At 38.0% G+C, this 17,580-nt stretch overlaps 1 protein-coding gene across 1 annotated transcript; it reads left to right on the top strand.

The window, feature by feature from the left end:
• The first annotated feature begins 694 nt into the window (after nucleotides 1-694).
• LOC139149264 (ras-related protein Rab-1A) lies at nucleotides 695-12,900 on the top strand. The gene is made up of 7 exons (XM_070720905.1): nucleotides 695-853; nucleotides 4,263-4,335; nucleotides 6,279-6,326; nucleotides 8,974-9,021; nucleotides 9,528-9,623; nucleotides 10,322-10,453; nucleotides 10,947-12,900. The coding sequence occupies exons 1-7, from the start codon at nucleotides 831-833 to the stop codon at nucleotides 11,145-11,147; spliced, it is 621 nt and encodes a 206-aa protein (XP_070577006.1). The 5' UTR covers nucleotides 695-830; the 3' UTR covers nucleotides 11,148-12,900.
• The last annotated feature ends 4,680 nt before the right edge of the window (nucleotides 12,901-17,580 follow it).

Here is a 17,580-nt window from a genome sequence, read left to right as displayed (position 1 = left end):
GTTCAACTATAGGGAGGGCTGAGCAATGTCACATCGTGCAGGAGATCGTCCAGTGACTCTGGTGGTTTTTCCCCCAGCATTTTACACAAAAAATAAACGTCAACACGTGCAAAAATTATATATTTCTTTTTGTTGAAAGATATGAACATTTCGAAAATTTGTCACAAATCATTAATCACTAAGCTTACAGTGCGACTTAATATTCGAAGTGGTTGTGTCCCTTCAAACAGAAAAGGCAGAGCATAATTTGTTTATAAATTATGTATGGTGGAGTACATGTACAAGGATTTTACACAAAAAATACAATAATGAATGAAATCATTACATATTTTGTTCAAATCCAATTACATAGATATCATCAGACATGTTCAGCATGTTGATTCACAAGTTGAGGGATGATCAGTAGATTGCAACTGGACTTCGATTGACGTCGGAAACGTGAAGGACGGAGGCGCGAAAACGTTGTTCCATAGCTACATGCGGTCTTTAATTTTTGTTTTGGGTGTTATTTCCTCCTCAATTCACAATTTCGAACGTTTCTTCCTTAGTCCCTTCACATCACACCTATCGGGTGTCGTGATGCTTGCCAATGAACTCACCGATGACGCGCGAGGTCAGATGGTGCCACGTCGATGCATTACGTCATTGTGAGTAAAAGCAATATAGTAACCCCCCTCTAGCGAGCAATTGCTCATTGCACGTTAGATGAGGAAGCCATCTTGGACTTCCTTTCGTGGCAGATCTGATCAAAGAATTGGCAACGTAACCAAAATTTATATCTAGTGGGAGAATATTAACCAAAATCTACTATATAGAGGTGTCTCCTGGTCATGTCAACGATGAATCCCGAATAGTAAGTATTAGTACGATCACATACTGCATTTTAAAGCATGATTGGTAATCAAAAACGTCAACTTATTCAGTATTTTTCTGTCGATACGAAGGGCTTCGTTCGCCCGTTGCCGGCCTCTTGTCGGTATATTTTGTTCGATATGCTACGTGTATGTAACCTGCTTTGGGTACCCATTGGTTTGGAGACACTTCACTTTTCCAGAGAAGTCACACGTCTAGTGCACAGTTATTTCCCACAGGTTTTCCTACTCGATATGCATGGTTTATAAACGGACAGGTTGTAAAGGAAATGAATGGGTTCGACAAGTGACGAAATATCGGATCGGGAGGCCAATAAATCCAAAGGGGCGATTTTTGACCGGCGACTCTATCGATCAGTGTATCATATACAGCATATTTCTGCTGGACACCTGATAAGATTTTACTGGATGAAAATATACTGCTATTGTGATCGTAGGTTGTCATCGTACGATTTTTTTGTTGGGTTGAAATGTAGGATCTCGGCTATTTTACGTGTTTACGTAATGTGCAAATGAGAAAGTCATGGTGGTATCGATGATCGTGTATCATGTGACTACCAAGAAGAGGTGGAGCCCATGGGCCGTGACGATCGTTTGTACCATCGAATGCCACCGAAAATTTTGCAGTTATGTCCTCCATCATACCTACAGTGAACTAATTATGCCTGTCCCCCACCTTGTTACGACACTTTGTAGTATTTAACATCGGATGAACACACAAAATCATCCAGAGATGAGCCATATTTCTTCAGAAAGCTTTATTCAACCAGGAAGTGTTCAGTTTGTGTCACAGACTCACACACCGGTTCATCATGGCGTTGACACCCTTCAACCTTCCTGTTCAGTGACATAGCGTTTTTACATTATTTAAAATCAACTCCATAGAAATTAGCATATCGACCACAGCCATAGGTCACAACACACCTTCAATATGTTGAGAAACTTCATGCTGTATTGTTTGTGTTGTAGAAGTAGACAAGTTACTTTAGTGTTCCTGTGGTTTCACATAACTTCTTTCACTTCAAGGTTGTCAAAGGTGACCAAACATTCCACCTGTGCATATCAAAAGAATAACTCCATTTTGGTAAACTTATCCCACCGGAGATTATGCCTTTGTCCTACATCACACTTTATACACACTTGCATGGAAAGTTACCCACTGCTGTTATTGTTAAGCAAGGATTTGTGTGTGTGTGTGTAAATATATATATATATATATATATATATATATATATATATATATATATATAATATATATATATCATGCTACAGCAGTGGTTTCATGTCCTATCGTATATATGTTATTTAAGATGCTTAGACCACAATGTCATAGATCAAAGATGAAATCTTGGTCTTAGGTGAATGAACTGATTTTCTATTCATCTGTTATGGTAAAGAATTTCACATGACAGGAAGTTGGTCTTCCCTATCCCACCACATTAGCTGTGCACATGACTATATCTCAAATGCAGAGAGGCAGACACACTCAGTTAGACTCTTGTACTAATGAAATTCATGACACATAGACACAGCCAAGTCACTGCTACAGGAGATTAAGCATTTGTCTTGACTATTTATGATCCATGTGTGACTCCCACTGTACATCCTCTGGTTTTGTAACATCTTTGACAAAGTCGCTTGGACAGTCATTCCATAGATATTTCATATTTTGCCAACTCATAGTGACAAGCAGTATGCTACGAAAATGTTAATTAGTGATTAGAGTCACCTTCTAGCTGTCCTCGAAGGTGGAACCTTTGCTTTAATGTCTTTAGTGCAACTCCAGTTTCTGTAAAGAGATAATTTGTCTACACCCACAGAATTTATTTGTTATGTTTTTCTCCCACTTACACTGAATTTTTATCACATATACACTTCATATTTGTCTCAGTTCACCTGTGTATCAGTAATTCACACAATCCTCCTTAATACCTTTTCTCTATTTATGTTAACCCATATCCTACCAGACCTGACACATGACAATCTGCTAAGTCAGTTGAAAGCTTTACTGTACCAAAGCCTGTACAGATTTTCACCTGCTTGGCTTTGCACGTATAACAGGGCAAGTCTGTGAAAATCATTGTCTCTGTTTTCATGGCCTTCCGGTTTTCATGTTATTAGTAAAGTGCAACCATGTTGTGCCTTATTGGTTTTAACCAAGTTGACCTCATGGCGAAATATGAACTTGGCAATATAAGGGTTAACCCCACATTGGCCGAGTTAAAATACCATCATCAGGTCAAATTTGTTAAAACCAGTGAGGCATAAAAGGGATTATGTTGCATTTCAACAAAAACTTGAATATTTGTGTCCCCTGAATACTTGAAGACTTTAATTTGATTTTTACTGACCTGGCTGCTATAACATGCGAAGCCAGGTTGGTGAAATCAAAAAGGTGTATAGATGATATGACTCAATACCACTTTTTATTTTTGGTAGATGGGGAATTGAGACAGTCAGGCAGGTGTAATCATTATTTGATTGGTAAACCAGGCTTAGTTCTGTGTACTGTTCTAACATATGTCAGTACTTGCCAAGTCAAAATGTCAGCACTTGCCAAGTCAAAGACTAAGTCAAAAGATTTCAGTCTTTCAGTTTTTTGAAAGACCAAAGAGGTTTACATTATTGTTTCTATGATCAAAAGTTCTTGTGGAGACAAGAAATTTAAAAATTCATCAAAATGGCTCATCAAAACAATCTACCTTGTGAAAAGGTTGTGGTGATTATTCAGTGGCTGTACTAGTGTCAGCTGTTGTAGTAGCAGCCCCGATGAGTTGCATTCATCTATTGTATGTTGACAGTCAAACAGGAAGAGAAACCATTTTAAATCCTATCTAAGTATGTGTATTGCTTGCTGTCTCCCTATAATTATACTGGCTCATATCAAAGTTTGGGTACACTGCTACTTTGGTTTTGCCCAGAGCATTAGTGAGGTCATTACTGTAAGTCTCTTTGTCTTGTGAATTTTTTTTTTTCAGAACAAGAAAATAAATATGTGAGCTAAGTACTAACATTTGAATTCACAGCATAAATATTAGAATGAATGGGCAAGAGTTGCACATATTCGCACAAAATTTTCATTCATTGTTCTCCAGCTTGTGAGTCTCTGAAAGAATTACATTTGTGAAGGCAGACTTGAAGACGCATTATGTATCACATGAAGGATGGTGGACATATGCTATATGTTGGGGTATATGAAAGCTTATGAAACCAACAAATCTGCACAAGTGAATGCTTCAAGGCAATATATCTATAGCACTGGTGCAAATATTTGTTTCGTGATATGAATTGTCTTTTTCAGGTAGTCATAAAATGTAGTTTACCCAAAAAGGGTTGAACGATTACATAGTAAAATTCACAACCTTAACACAGTCTTCTTTTCTTTTGCAGTGACTACCTGTTTAAACTTTTACTGATTGGAGATTCCGGTGTAGGAAAATCATGTTTGTTGCTTCGATTTGCAGTAAGTATCTTCTTTTTGTAAGAACTCAAGGCATGATTTTCTTTTTACAGTGAGCGACTACAACCATGAAGTAGGTGGCTGCTCACAGGATATACAAAACTGTATTGTTCAAGTGATTTCTGTAGTTATTAGTGCATATTCATCAATAAAGTATAATGCAGTCAGTTATGCTCTTTGCCAATTTAGAGACATGAGCAGACATGTTGAGTTTGTAGGACTAGGGCAGTGAAGTCGCGTCTGTTTCCAGTATGCAATACAGCTTCATCAGTATAGAACGTAACAAATCTGCTTGTGTCACACATCAAGTGTGTATGGAACATATAGATTTTAGAAGATGATTCTGTGTAATAAATATAGATACAAAAACTAACAACGTTTTCCCATACAGTTGCATAGAGCTGGTTACGATATAACCATCAGGGAATTTACTTCTAATGTAGGGTGTAGTTAAGGATGAAGTGTAGGAAAAGCACCAAATGAGTGACACTTGTATCATGTTATGCCACCATTCTCTTTGTGCTCACGTAAACTTTAACATTTAACATGCATTCCCAGTCGTGGATGAGCTTGAATTGAGTCAGTGGCAGGTTTTGACAGATCTGTTTGTCAAGTTCTTTCTGACCTATGATGGGTCAAAGAACACTGATTTTCATGGATTGAGAGCTCTTCATTGTACTCTAGTTGATTGGTACAGAGAATGGGACCTGTTAACAATCAGGAGAGCCCCTGTCACCAAGTTTACAGTTGGGAACATACGCACAGGCAAAGTGAAGACAAGTCCATAACCAGATCCCAGATCCAATCAAATTTTATGGATGTGATTGGCAAGCAGTATTTCATGAATTTGTAAACTAGTCATTTTGCTCAACATGTCATGCATGTATTACATAGTGTATCATCTGACGTGACTCTTCCTTCATGCATATATATCTGTATATGCCTTGAATCATGAAACAGCTTGACAAAGGTGTATACTTCAAAATTGCCAAATATAGGTTAGTTTGACATTAGCATTTGAGCTCATTGCAGTGCTCCAGTGCATATCTGATACGCCATCAGCTTGTTCTTGTCCTGTAAAATGCAGTACAAAATTAGTTCTGTATGTTTCCCATCTTTCATTTTGATTTGTTGGTTCCACATGATGAAGCCGTCTATGACTCAAGTCAGAGACTTGAAACTGAACTTCTATGTGACTAGTTTTCTCATGTGTTTTTGACCTGCCTATATTTTATTGGCAGAACTCTTTCGTATACAGCTTATTGTGAGCTATTTTCAGTGAGCCCATCATTTAGCATACAAATGGCCAAACAAAATTCAGTGTTACCATAAATAGTACAGTTATTCAAATATTGCAGTCATACACATTCAAGCTTGTATTAAAGCCTGTCAAATTTTATTAGTAAATTACAAAGTGAATTATAGAATCCTGAAAAATTATAAACGTGGCCCTACCAGAGAGATACCAACCTTTTTTTGTGGTTGTGATGTTTAGGATTTGTCATTTTTGTCCACAGAAGAAAGTAGAAAGCCGTAGGTGTCGTGTCATATAGGCATTGTTTACTTAGTATGAAGGCGCTCCATCAAGTAGTTTCAATAATTACAAACTATATTTCACTTTTGCTAATAAGGTATCGATGCGAAGATGTTTGGCATTTAAATATCTCGTTATTCTGCTTCTACTCATCAACTTAATGAAACGGTGATCAAAACTGCTAATAGTCAACACAAGCATTTTGTAAAACCTAGCTGAAGCCAGGAGTAAAAGAGCGTACTATTATGTTTTGGTATGTACTCTGTTAGGTGTTATATAATTACCAAATGATAGGCCATTGTTGTTGTTGTTTTCATTCTGCCGGACAACTGTCTTTTGTAGTTTTGCCAGTGCATGTTTTGCTGTGGTTGTGTAAAAGTTGTAATGATGTTTGTTTTGTTTCTTTCTGTAGGATGACACATACACAGAAAGCTACATCAGTACAATTGGTGTGGATTTTGTAAGTATTTTACTTTCTAAAAAAATTATATGCCTAAAATTTCATAAGAATGTAAAATTCATCCAGGCTTGATCAAATATCTGCAAGATTTACATCAGTTGAAATAGTATCATTGCTTTGACATCAAGAAAACTAATAAGTTTGTCTGTAATTTTAATTTGTATGGGATCCAGAAGAGTATATTTTTAGACGTAGCACCTTAATTAACAGTGCATTGTTGTAAGTAATTATTATGCAATATTTTAAATGTTAGGGGTTGGATGTCACTGTCAGTTCATTGTTATGGTAGTTCAATCTAACGTTTTCCTGAGCTCATAAACTGCTTAATGGTACTATTTGCCTCGAAACTAGAAGATTATGATTAAAGCTGTAGCGTTGTACAAGGAAACGCTAAACCTTCCTCTTTCAAAACTAAAAATCGGGTTACTGAGCAAATGTTTGTGCTGAAGGAACAAATATTGCCTAAAATTTGCCAATATTTTAAATTCAAAATGGTGCCTATCTCAACATTTACCTCTATGCAAAAAAGTACATTTTTGATTTTAACCTGAACATTTTAACAAGACTAAAAACTTCATTTCCTCTACAAGCTTCAGTAGAGTTCACATATGCAGCATCCAAGGTTGCATACCATAACTGTAACAATTTGAGAGTCCGAATATCTATCCCTGAGGGGCATTCTACCTCATGAAGAATCCCAATGAGTGTTAAATTACATGTTTCAAGCTGTTATTCTAAATCTTCCATGCAACTGGAAAATTCAAGTGCATCGCTACTTACTGGAAGAAACCTCTCTTATGTTCAGTGATAGGCTGCAAGGACGTACTTCCAAAAAGTACATTCGTGTGTTTAAGTCACATAAGTGAGATACACCAATTTGCATAAAAATATTCTTGTAACATTTCTAAAGAGTTAGGTGTATTTTGTAATAGTGCATGTTATTTCTACAGCGGTCCGTATCTTAAAATGTTTCATTCCCGGTAGTAAGATAAAATGCGTTCAAACCAAACATGTGATATGAAATTATTTTCCCAATACTGGCATTAGTTGTAAAATTATTTTTTGCATTTTGATAGACATGTTGGGCAATAGGCTATCCAAATACATGTACAGACCAGTCGTGTACTGATCATAAATTTCAGGTCAATAAAAATTTGATAACCTTTGATAGCTGTCTGTCACACCTTTGTTGAAAAGGAAATAATAATGCAGTGTTCTCCCCAGGATATTTTGACAAGAGGGCGAAGACGTGGTGCGAAGCACCACAAGCGACCGCGTAAGCGGTCGCGGGGGGAGGTCATGAGGGGGGTGTCCCCCCTCCTGCCGTTGGAGCTTTTGAAAAACAGAGATTAAAATGGTGTTATTTGGTGGCACTTGGGGAGTATTTTTTCCGATTTTTTTCGAATAAAAAACTCAAAGGAAAAGAGATCTGACAGTGTTCGATAACTTTTATTCCAGTTCACTGATTTCAATGAAGATTACATTTTTTGAAAACGAAAACATAGCGACAGACAAACATTTTTCATCGATGTCAAAATTATCACCATAACACTCACGTGACGTATTCTCATCCTGATACACGTCCGGCCGAGCCTAGGTCGTTTTGCTTTGGGAAGGAATACACAAGCGAAATTCTAACCTCCTATAAAAACTTCAGTATACTCTGCTGTCCTTGGTTTACCCTCAAGCTCCTTGGCATGTTTACTCAGCTAAGTCGGTTACCTAATGCACGGTCCCTATGGAGGGACCGTGGATAACGTTACGGCCTGAGCCATGCAAATATGGCTGCCATCGATGAGTTGCACATGGGCCTATGATCTCGGATGACATCACAAACTCGCGAGATTTGCAAGATCGATGAGAATTACGTTTGCAGCCTGCAGGATCGACGCTCACGCTTGCATTTTGCTTGTAAATCACCGTCAACTTTTTATCTCGCACATTTTATTGTTTTATTTTTCAAAAAAATAAATCTTTTTCTTTTCTGGCAAGGGGGCGCTCGGAATTTACAAGAGGGCGCCATGCCCCTGTTACCTTATTCAGGGAGAACACTGTAATGCATACAAGATTTTTTTTACAAATATGAATATTATAATGAGATGATTTCATTTCCATAAAAAATATCTAAATCATTGCTATTGTTCTTGTCAGCATGATTTCAAGTTAGTACAACTTTTAAATGAAATAAGCATATGCACTACTTCTGATTTGGCGGTGAGATACCAGGGAAGTGACCTTCCAGAAATTAGTTGGCTGTACAGATCTTGAACTTTTCATTTGTGCGTACTTGAATCCCACCTTGAGATTTTGAAACTACAGCTGACAGTTACTGATGAGTAGGATGGGACGAAAAAAAAAATTGGGTCATTGTCAATGGTATTGTCTTTACAAATTAGAGCTTTGCATTAATTTCAATGACCTAACATTTTTAACGTGCAGCAATGAATGTGTTAACAATAGCACTTAATTAATAATATTTTCAAATGATTGACTTGCTGGTCAGAAAAAGTTCATACCAATGCTAACAGGATGTTGTTTGTGTCTTATGGCATACTATCAACATATCTTTCAGAAATGTCTATCACATTAATATTATTAATGAATGTCTTATGCTAGTATTATTAACATATTTCTGTCTTTTTTCCAGAAAATCAGAACAATAGAATTAGATGGAAAAACAATTAAACTCCAGATAGTAAGTATTGCCTTCTCTGACACTGTGTCATATTTTGAAAGGCTTGTGTTTCCAGTATTTTTCCTCAGTTACTATTCTTGTAAATGTGTCTATAATAAGACAAAGTGGTTGGTTAAGATGGAAATTTGAAGTCATTGACATCATTGTTCGCGTCATTGCAGTTTTTGTTCAATAACTTTTTATGCCCTTTCTGATGGCATTTGCATGTCTCTGCTCAATGCCCCTGTGAGATGAAGTTTGAACTCTAGGTTAGCATTGTGTCAATATTAGACATGTACCTGGTTAAATAAAACCAAGGTCTGCTGATAAAGCAGACACAGGGAGAATGTGATTGTGACAGGTGTGACTGTTACTCATAGCTGTATTGATCAGAAGTATGCTGACAGAATATTGACATTTCGTGTTTGCAAGTCACTGTAGTTGAGAAGTGTAGTTTCATAATGTGTCCTGACACTGATAATACATGATACTGATCTTGTTTTATTTCTCCATCTTTTCCTCTATAGTGGGACACAGCAGGCCAAGAAAGGTTTCGAACTATCACGTCAAGTTATTACAGGGGTGCACATGGTATTATTGTTGTTTACGACGTTACAGACCAGGTAATGTATCTTCTGTCCATACAGATCTAAAACCAGCCGGTACTGCGTTGCATCATCATTGCCCACATTTACATTTTCAGGCCAAATCTGAAAGATGAGAAATCATTACATTATTTGGCAAAATTATCAGGACGATGGTCATGAACCCCCAGTTCATTGATCTTGCTTGTTTAAAAAGTTGAACAGTAAACATGATTTTACCTTGGCTTCACTGTTCAATGAAAGCTCATGGATTCAGAAAGACAAATCATCTTGTGTTGAATATTTATCATTGTTCAGATTGTGTCAGAGTTATTGGAAATTTCATACTTTGTTCCAATACATTAAGTATGATTTGATACAGAAGAGGCTTCATTAGTTAAGATGAAAAGATGTTCTAAAACTAAAATCCATGTAATAATCATGTTCCTTCTCTGAGCCATCAACATTGGACACTGACTCAACAGTGTTCTGTCTGACCGGAAAAATATTTGCATGTTTCTCAACATGGAACTGATGTCAATGAATATTAAAAATTTCTGTAACTTACATTAAAAAACTGAGATCTGTGTATTCTGCTGAGAGCACAAAGGTGATGGTACTAGTTTCCTGTTACAAAGACATAAATAGATGATTGTAATATTATCTGTGATCACTAGTCACAATATCCCCCTTGTCTGTTTCCTAACTTCTAGTGTTGCATTTTGCTTTTTCCTCAGGAATCATTTCATAATGTAAAACAATGGTTACAAGAAATAGATCGTTACGCCTGTGAAAATGTCAATAAGTTACTCGTCGGTAACAAGTGCGATTTGACCACAAAGAAAGTAGTTGATTACACAACGGCAAAGGTAAGTTTGTCATCATTTGTCATCAGTTGCAACCTTTAAAATACATTTCATTTTAGGTGACAAAAAAAAAAATTAGATTAATCCCATAAGAGATTCTTCGATGCACTTTATTGGATGAATTCTAAATTTGTACGGATTGTATACAATACTTATGTCAGGGAAAGTTTATTATGAAGGTTTATTCATAGTTAGACTCTCTCACAGTCCCTAGTGTCACACATGTTCAAAAAACAAGTTGGCCAGAGGAATTAAGAATTTACTGCTGGTATGTTGAAGTTTTTTCACCTTTTGAAGATGTATTGAGTAAACTGGACAGTTTTGAAAGTTTTTTTTCCTCCTAGTCAAGAATCCATACAACTACGACAGATATAAAAACAATGGTACATTCATTGTCATCAGTATGTCAATTATGTAAACCACTACTTCCAGAAGTAAGAGCAGTGCAAAAAAAGAGAAATTTGACCAAATTCCCAAATTTCATCTTTTGTTCCAGGAGTATGCAGACCAACTGGAAATTCCATTCCTTGAAACTAGTGCTAAGAATGCTACAAATGTTGAACAGGCTTTCATGACAATGGCGGCGGAAATTAAGAACCGGATGGGACCTGGAAGTATGCCCCAAGACGGCAAACAGCACGTCAAAATACAAGGCACAAGCACCCCCGTCAAACAAGGAGGGGGAGGCTGCTGCTAATTAATTGACTTGGAAATTGACTCTTCGACAATTACAACATTTCAAATATCTCTAAGAAGCCTGGTTTATACAATTTATGTTTCCAAGTGGGGCTATTGTGATACTATAATTTTGGGGGAATTCAGTGGTCGGGATGTGAACAATATAAAAAAAAAAAGACAAAATTTTCTCTCAGCGTCATGCTGCTGGAGATAGCTTCTGTAGTGTCTGTGATAAAGAGAAAAAGTGTGATAGAATCAGAAATTCCAAAAACCTCTACAGCTCAGTCAGTGTTCTGTAGATATACTTAACCAGTAGTATCCATTGAAGAGATAATTTATGAAGTTATTGCAAGATTAAATGCAGTATTTTATTCAGGGGAGAGAGGAGCGGGTCAAAATAGCAGTGTATAGCGTTGTAACGTAGTCCTCATAAACCATAACAGAAGCAGAGCCCATCTCAAACTATCAACTATCCCCCAACACCATGTGTTTAACATTTCTGTAATAAAGTATGAAAGCTTTGAAAATGTATCAGTCAGCTTGAAGTATATTATTAATATAAATCATGTCGTTTGTTTAGCATGCGTTCATTTCTACGTATGAAAGTACTGATACAAATGTATACATTCTGTGGTGTCTCACGTGCAATTTTTACTCTTTAAGGCACAGTGGGAGTTCAATGTAGGTGTTAAACGAAAAGAAGAGAAAAAAAAAATTTACTGAGCTCAGCTGTGGTGACATTCCATTCATATGAGGCTCAAGACGCACCAGTGTCCCCTTCAAGACTGCATTGTGTACATTGTCTGTGAAAATTTAGCATAGGAAACCGTAGCATACAGGGCAGAGCACTGGTACGTGTTGAGTGTCAGGTGACAGTGTAGTCTAGTCTATGTAGATATTTAGTAAGCAATTTTTGAATGTCGCCAGAGCAGAGTTGAAGTTTACAGCACTGTATCTATGCTATATAGTGATGGCTAGTGAAGTTATCTGTGTCTTTTTCCACTACTGTCAATTTCAAAGCAATGCTGACAAAAACACATTTTAGGGATATTTTTTTTCCTTTTCCAGTTGTCCACGTGAGTTTACGAGTAGTTCAGTGAGTCATACAAAGATGTCGTAAAACTTGTGCATTGCTGAGGTTCTCAGTTTTTTTTTTAAACAATCTTTCCCTTTGCCCTCTCATTGTCTCGTTAACCAATTGTCATGACCTTTTCAAGTTCATTCGGTAATTGACTTTCTGGGATTACAGGGATTATAGTAAATTTTTGCCTATTTTGAATTTTAGGAAAGGTGCATGTGTGTACAAACACTGTAGTCGATACATTTGCAGTGCAGCAGCAACAACAACAACTTGTTCACTGTCAAGCCCCAGGGCTGACAGTAAGTCGGTCTCTGCCTGGAAGTACACCATTTCTGGTTATATTTGGTACATATCATCTTCTTTTCCACTTTGTTCAGTGTTAAAGAGTTGCCCCTGAAAAAAAATTTGTTCTTCCAAAGCTCTCTGTCGACGGCCGTATTTGTGAAAACTAGTTGTTCAAAATTAGACTCAGTGTTATCAAGTGGACACATACAAACCTGGTATGACATGTTGGTGGTTCGTGACAAACAGGTGTATTTCCACGCAGAGACCCTGAACTACACATCTACAACAGTAGTGTTTATGACCCAGATGACTAGCATACATGTATTTTTAGTTGTGGCAATGAAGTGCCCAGTTCTGTTTAATTTTGCTGTAACCATTTATTAAAAATATAATTATATAATGCTAATTGTGCAGTTGTGTTATGGAGGTTGCATAGTTATTTTGAAGTTGTGCATGATACGGAAATTCCCCCTTACAGGTACAGGTCTATCCAAAGATCAATCTTGTTTACAATAGGTCTGGTTTTCTATGGGTAGTCTAGTCATCATTTGTCAGCTGACTCATGTCCTATGTTCCAAGAATCTGGTAAGACGAAAAACGGAAAGAGGTATCGTTTCTCATCGTCACACTAATCAAATACAATCTAGCCATGTCAGCAATTTTTTCTTTTGTTGAAAAAAAAAATGCAAAAAAAGGCAGTGTGCAACTTAATTTATTGTGTATGCGCTGTACAGCTCTAAATTGTGGACTTATTGTGGTCATCTTGCTGTGTGTTCAAGGCCAGTAATAAATCGGAACAAGTTACAAATCCATTGTCTCTGCACTTCAGAGGAAGAATCAAGTTACAATTGCCAGCAACGGCCTCATTCAGTACAACTATCGAATTGTTCTGCGTGTTTATGTTAGAAACAACCTTGTTTTCCGATTTTGAGGAAGTGTGAACCTTAAAAACTGAAAGACTTAAACTTTTGCTCAAATTTTCCTCAGGAAGCTTTATCCCGTGAAACACTCTTTCAAAATCAAGAATGCACATTTTGGAGCAGTAAGTTTTTGTACGTGGGAAGTCGCCGAAAATTTTACTTGTTTTCCAAAATTGTCCCTATCCCATTGTTACCTGTATATCTATGGGGACGTAGACAAATTTCATTTTCTGTTTTTACAAAACCCAGATGGGGAAAGCCTCTAGTTCCTCCACAGGCTTTAAAAAGACTCATCACAATAGGCAGACCAGTGAAGTATTGTAACGGTGCCTTTTACATTCAGCTGGTAGGAAGTCCCTGCCCGTGTAGTAGAGGTGGGTCGTTCGGTAGCTATCAAGGTCATCTACTCTAAGTGCATCTGCATACCGGTAATACTTTGCATCCATTCAAGCCTGCAAGATGTTTTCTGATTGGCTAGCTAACATTGCCAGTATGCATGATTAGAACTGAACTTCCCTATAGCATGCAGTAAGCCAGACAGACGGAGAGAAAGAACAGATGGAATGGTAAAGTGCTACCCTAGAGATCAAACTCGTCTTTGATTTGAATTCTATCAGAATGGTAAATATTTTTTTCATAACAAAGACACAACACACCGATTTCTATCACAGACTCGTGTCTTCACAGAAAGTTAACATTGCCACCTGGACAAATTTGCAAGTTTTTCCTTATCCTCGACCTCTTATAAATGGTAGTGATCAGGTATTTCATTTAAATGTTCTTTGCAAAGTCACAATACCCAACAACAAAGAAAACTGGAATATGTATATGCAGTGTTAATTTTAAAGGCCTGTGTCAGCGTCAGGTTGTTTTGCAAGAAAATTTACTTACTGAACTACAATTTTAAATGGAAAACAAAAGGCTTTGACACTCCATAGTCATCTTACAGAATAGAACAAACTTGATCCCCGGGGATCAAGTCCCCATGGAGACCAGAACGGGATCGCCATGGTAATTCGTGACATGTTGAAAGGTTAGAATAGCAGACTCGGAATGCTTACAATGTACATGGCTCAATATTTCAACATGAGATCAGACCCATCATTCTCACCAACTTCATTGAAGGAAACTTCCATCTCCCCACTCTCCATAACATCATGGAGGTACTACCTCCATGATAATATCGACAATTTTTTCACATACATTATTTTTCTAGATACGCGTGAAACCAAACGACATATTGGTCGGTAGTGTAAGAAGTACGCATTTTCTTTTGGACAACACTAGGGAAGGACCGTTTGACCTTTGAAGAGGTGTAAGAAGTGGCATGTTTCTATTTTTTCCCCTGCTGATTGGTATGATTCCACATTCAAATTTCACTGGCAACTTTAGCCTGTCCCGCATAACATTAACCCATTGGCACGCTTGAATGGGCCCACATGCTTTCACTTTAACATTAAAATAATTGTTGCCCACGTGCACCCTATTCAAAAGTGGCGCAAGAAGATTCCAACATAAGGGGTCGATAGTCAGAGCTCGTTCTCACCTTATGGAGACACGCCAAGCGATTTCGATGTAATATTTGTAACTATTGTACATTCCTCACGTGTGACAACGCCCTGACAGGAATGCTTTTAAATTAACAAAAATTGTGTAAGCTCACTTCTTTCTCCATCACATCCACCTAGACTTGGTTCAAGTCGGTGATTTGTAAACGTGTGAGTAAGGTTGCACGCAATGATTTGTTTTCTGTTCTCATATGAAACGTGTGAGTAGGGTAAATGCGATTTGAGTGTGTACGCGACACGGGGAGTTTCACCATGAATGCGGGACAAACTAAATCACTACTGCGCAGACTCAATGGTAACGCGTCCGATCGCTTGCAAAACCTGGCTGCCAATTTCAATCAGGTTTGTATGGAATAGACGACACTCAAGAGAAACTTTTGCAAATGATTTCAGTGTTTTAAAAATGCACCGACGTGAACCAAGTCTACATCCATCCTATAAGCTCCATGATGCTGGCGTGAGTTCCTAGACAATGGTTCATTAGTTTAGTTCAGAATAGTTTTAATTTCGTTAGTTTCATCTTGGTGTCTCACCGCACCCTTAGAATTAAAGAAAGTCTCCAGTTAAAACTGATATCTTGGTGTCCCACTAAGTACATGCTCTAGTGATCCCACCTAATTCCTTGAGTACCAAGAGCTAAGCAAAGCGAGTATCATCAGATCCCCGTTGGAGAATCCCATTTGCTATCCTTATTTTATAGAAGCATGGCGATATACATCTTCGCTTACCAAGGTCTCTTGTCCGGGCACCTGGATGCTTCCCGACATCAGATAGTAGTAGCATAGACCCTCCGTTTTTAGGGTCTATGGTAGTAGTTAGTGTTAAGTAACGGACCAATGCGAGAGGACGATGGGCGACATACATTTCCCTCCATCCCAAGACTTGATAGTTCATTCCGAGTGTATGGAGCATGCAGTCCCACCTTCAATTCTACATTTCAGTTTCCATTTATACGATTTTTACCCATAAGGGCGCCAAGCCTGAAAAAAAATCTAGACTGTTCTTGCTTTTCTTTTTTTTCGCTTGTGACTACCGCCCCCCCCCCCCCCCCGCACAGAACCATGGATGGTCGATCCACTTCGTTCATGGGTGACAAAAGTCAGTCGCAAGCAAGATTAAACTGAGAAAAGACACCGACATCGATCTTACTTTGTCTGTTCTAGTCTGAGGTCTGATGAACACTAAATGTGCTGCATCGACTTTTTTTACAGTTACACAAGTTTTGGCGGTTGTGTGTTTGTGTATATGTGTGTGTGTGTGTGTGTGTGTGTGTGTGTTCCACAGAATAATTCATTGACTACGAAATCCTGAGTTTGCCACAAACTGTAATATAAAAACTTGGCTCGTAGAGTCACGTGAGCAAAACGGGGTTGGGGGGGGGAGGGGCGCTTCACTCCGAATTTAGCAAAAGTGATAAGGGGGGTTCAAAATTCTACATTTCTAACCCAACACTTATATCAAGACTCTAAATATGCTGCAATTCATAGGTCAAAAGTGTTTTTTTAGGATCAAAAGTTGTGCAATGGTTGACAACAAGGGTCAAAAGTTTTATCATAGTCTCGTTGGTCAGAATTCTTCATTAGGCGAAACGGGGGTGTTATGCGTATACCGTTTGTACGACAGTACCCCTTCCCTGACACTTACCGTGAGACTTTGCGGCTCTCGGCTGCAAAGAATTAAATGATGAAGTCATAAGTTTATTTTAATTTTACACAATGCATTTCCCAATATCAGATCACCGTTGGAGCTCATTCCACCATTCTATGGGTACCGCCCACTATCCTTTTCCAGTAATAGTTCTCGGACAGTTCAGTTGGTTCCAGTATGGACCCTGGACCGAAGTCTAAGTAGGCCTAAAGGTTATCCAAGTCCAGTGACGTTGCGGGAGTAGATTGAATACCGAGTGGCGTATTGACGTACGGTCTCAGGTGACATTCTGGCATAGAGGGCGATGTCTATTAGAACGACACCGTCCAAACCTCCACCTCTCAGACAGCAGAGTACATTTGCATTATTATATCCAAAGACTACAACAAGACACACCATTAGGCTACTTGCTAGATTGTTGCGTAAAGTCCACATTGTCAAAATTTTATTTTTAAAAACACATCACCAGGTTGACGAAAGAAAGGACATATTTGGCATAAAACTTCACATAAAATATTTATTGGTAATTGTAGTAACACAATTTCGCTTGTTTATAGGTGTACATGACGCGATAAAGGTCCATTCTGAAATGCAATCATCGGAACATTTTGGTGTCACACGCGTGATTGATTGCTGCGCGTAAAGACACAGCATCATCCCATGCTTAGCCGCTCAATGGCCCGAGGCGACATTTTTACGATTATCTGCCGTCCTATTGTCACTATTTCGAGAAAAGAGTGCATGGGCCGCTTGCAGTTTATTTTAGATGAGGACATTGAATGATGTCTTTAATCCAAGATCAGTGAAATCGAGATGTTATCACGATTTCCCCTGAAAACGGATGCATTATGGCGAAAGAGTACGAGGTACCATCGCTGACCGTTTTACAGATAGTGTAGCCGACATTATGTAATGTGTCCCTATCAGGACATCTTCCTTCAGACAGCGTAA

The sequence above is a fragment of the Ptychodera flava genome, chromosome 14 (assembly GCF_041260155.1).
Source record: "Ptychodera flava strain L36383 chromosome 14, AS_Pfla_20210202, whole genome shotgun sequence".
Classification (NCBI taxonomy): domain Eukaryota; kingdom Metazoa; phylum Hemichordata; class Enteropneusta; family Ptychoderidae; genus Ptychodera; species Ptychodera flava.
Note: the sequence above shows the minus strand (reverse complement) of the source record. Positions and strands in the feature narration are given on the sequence as shown.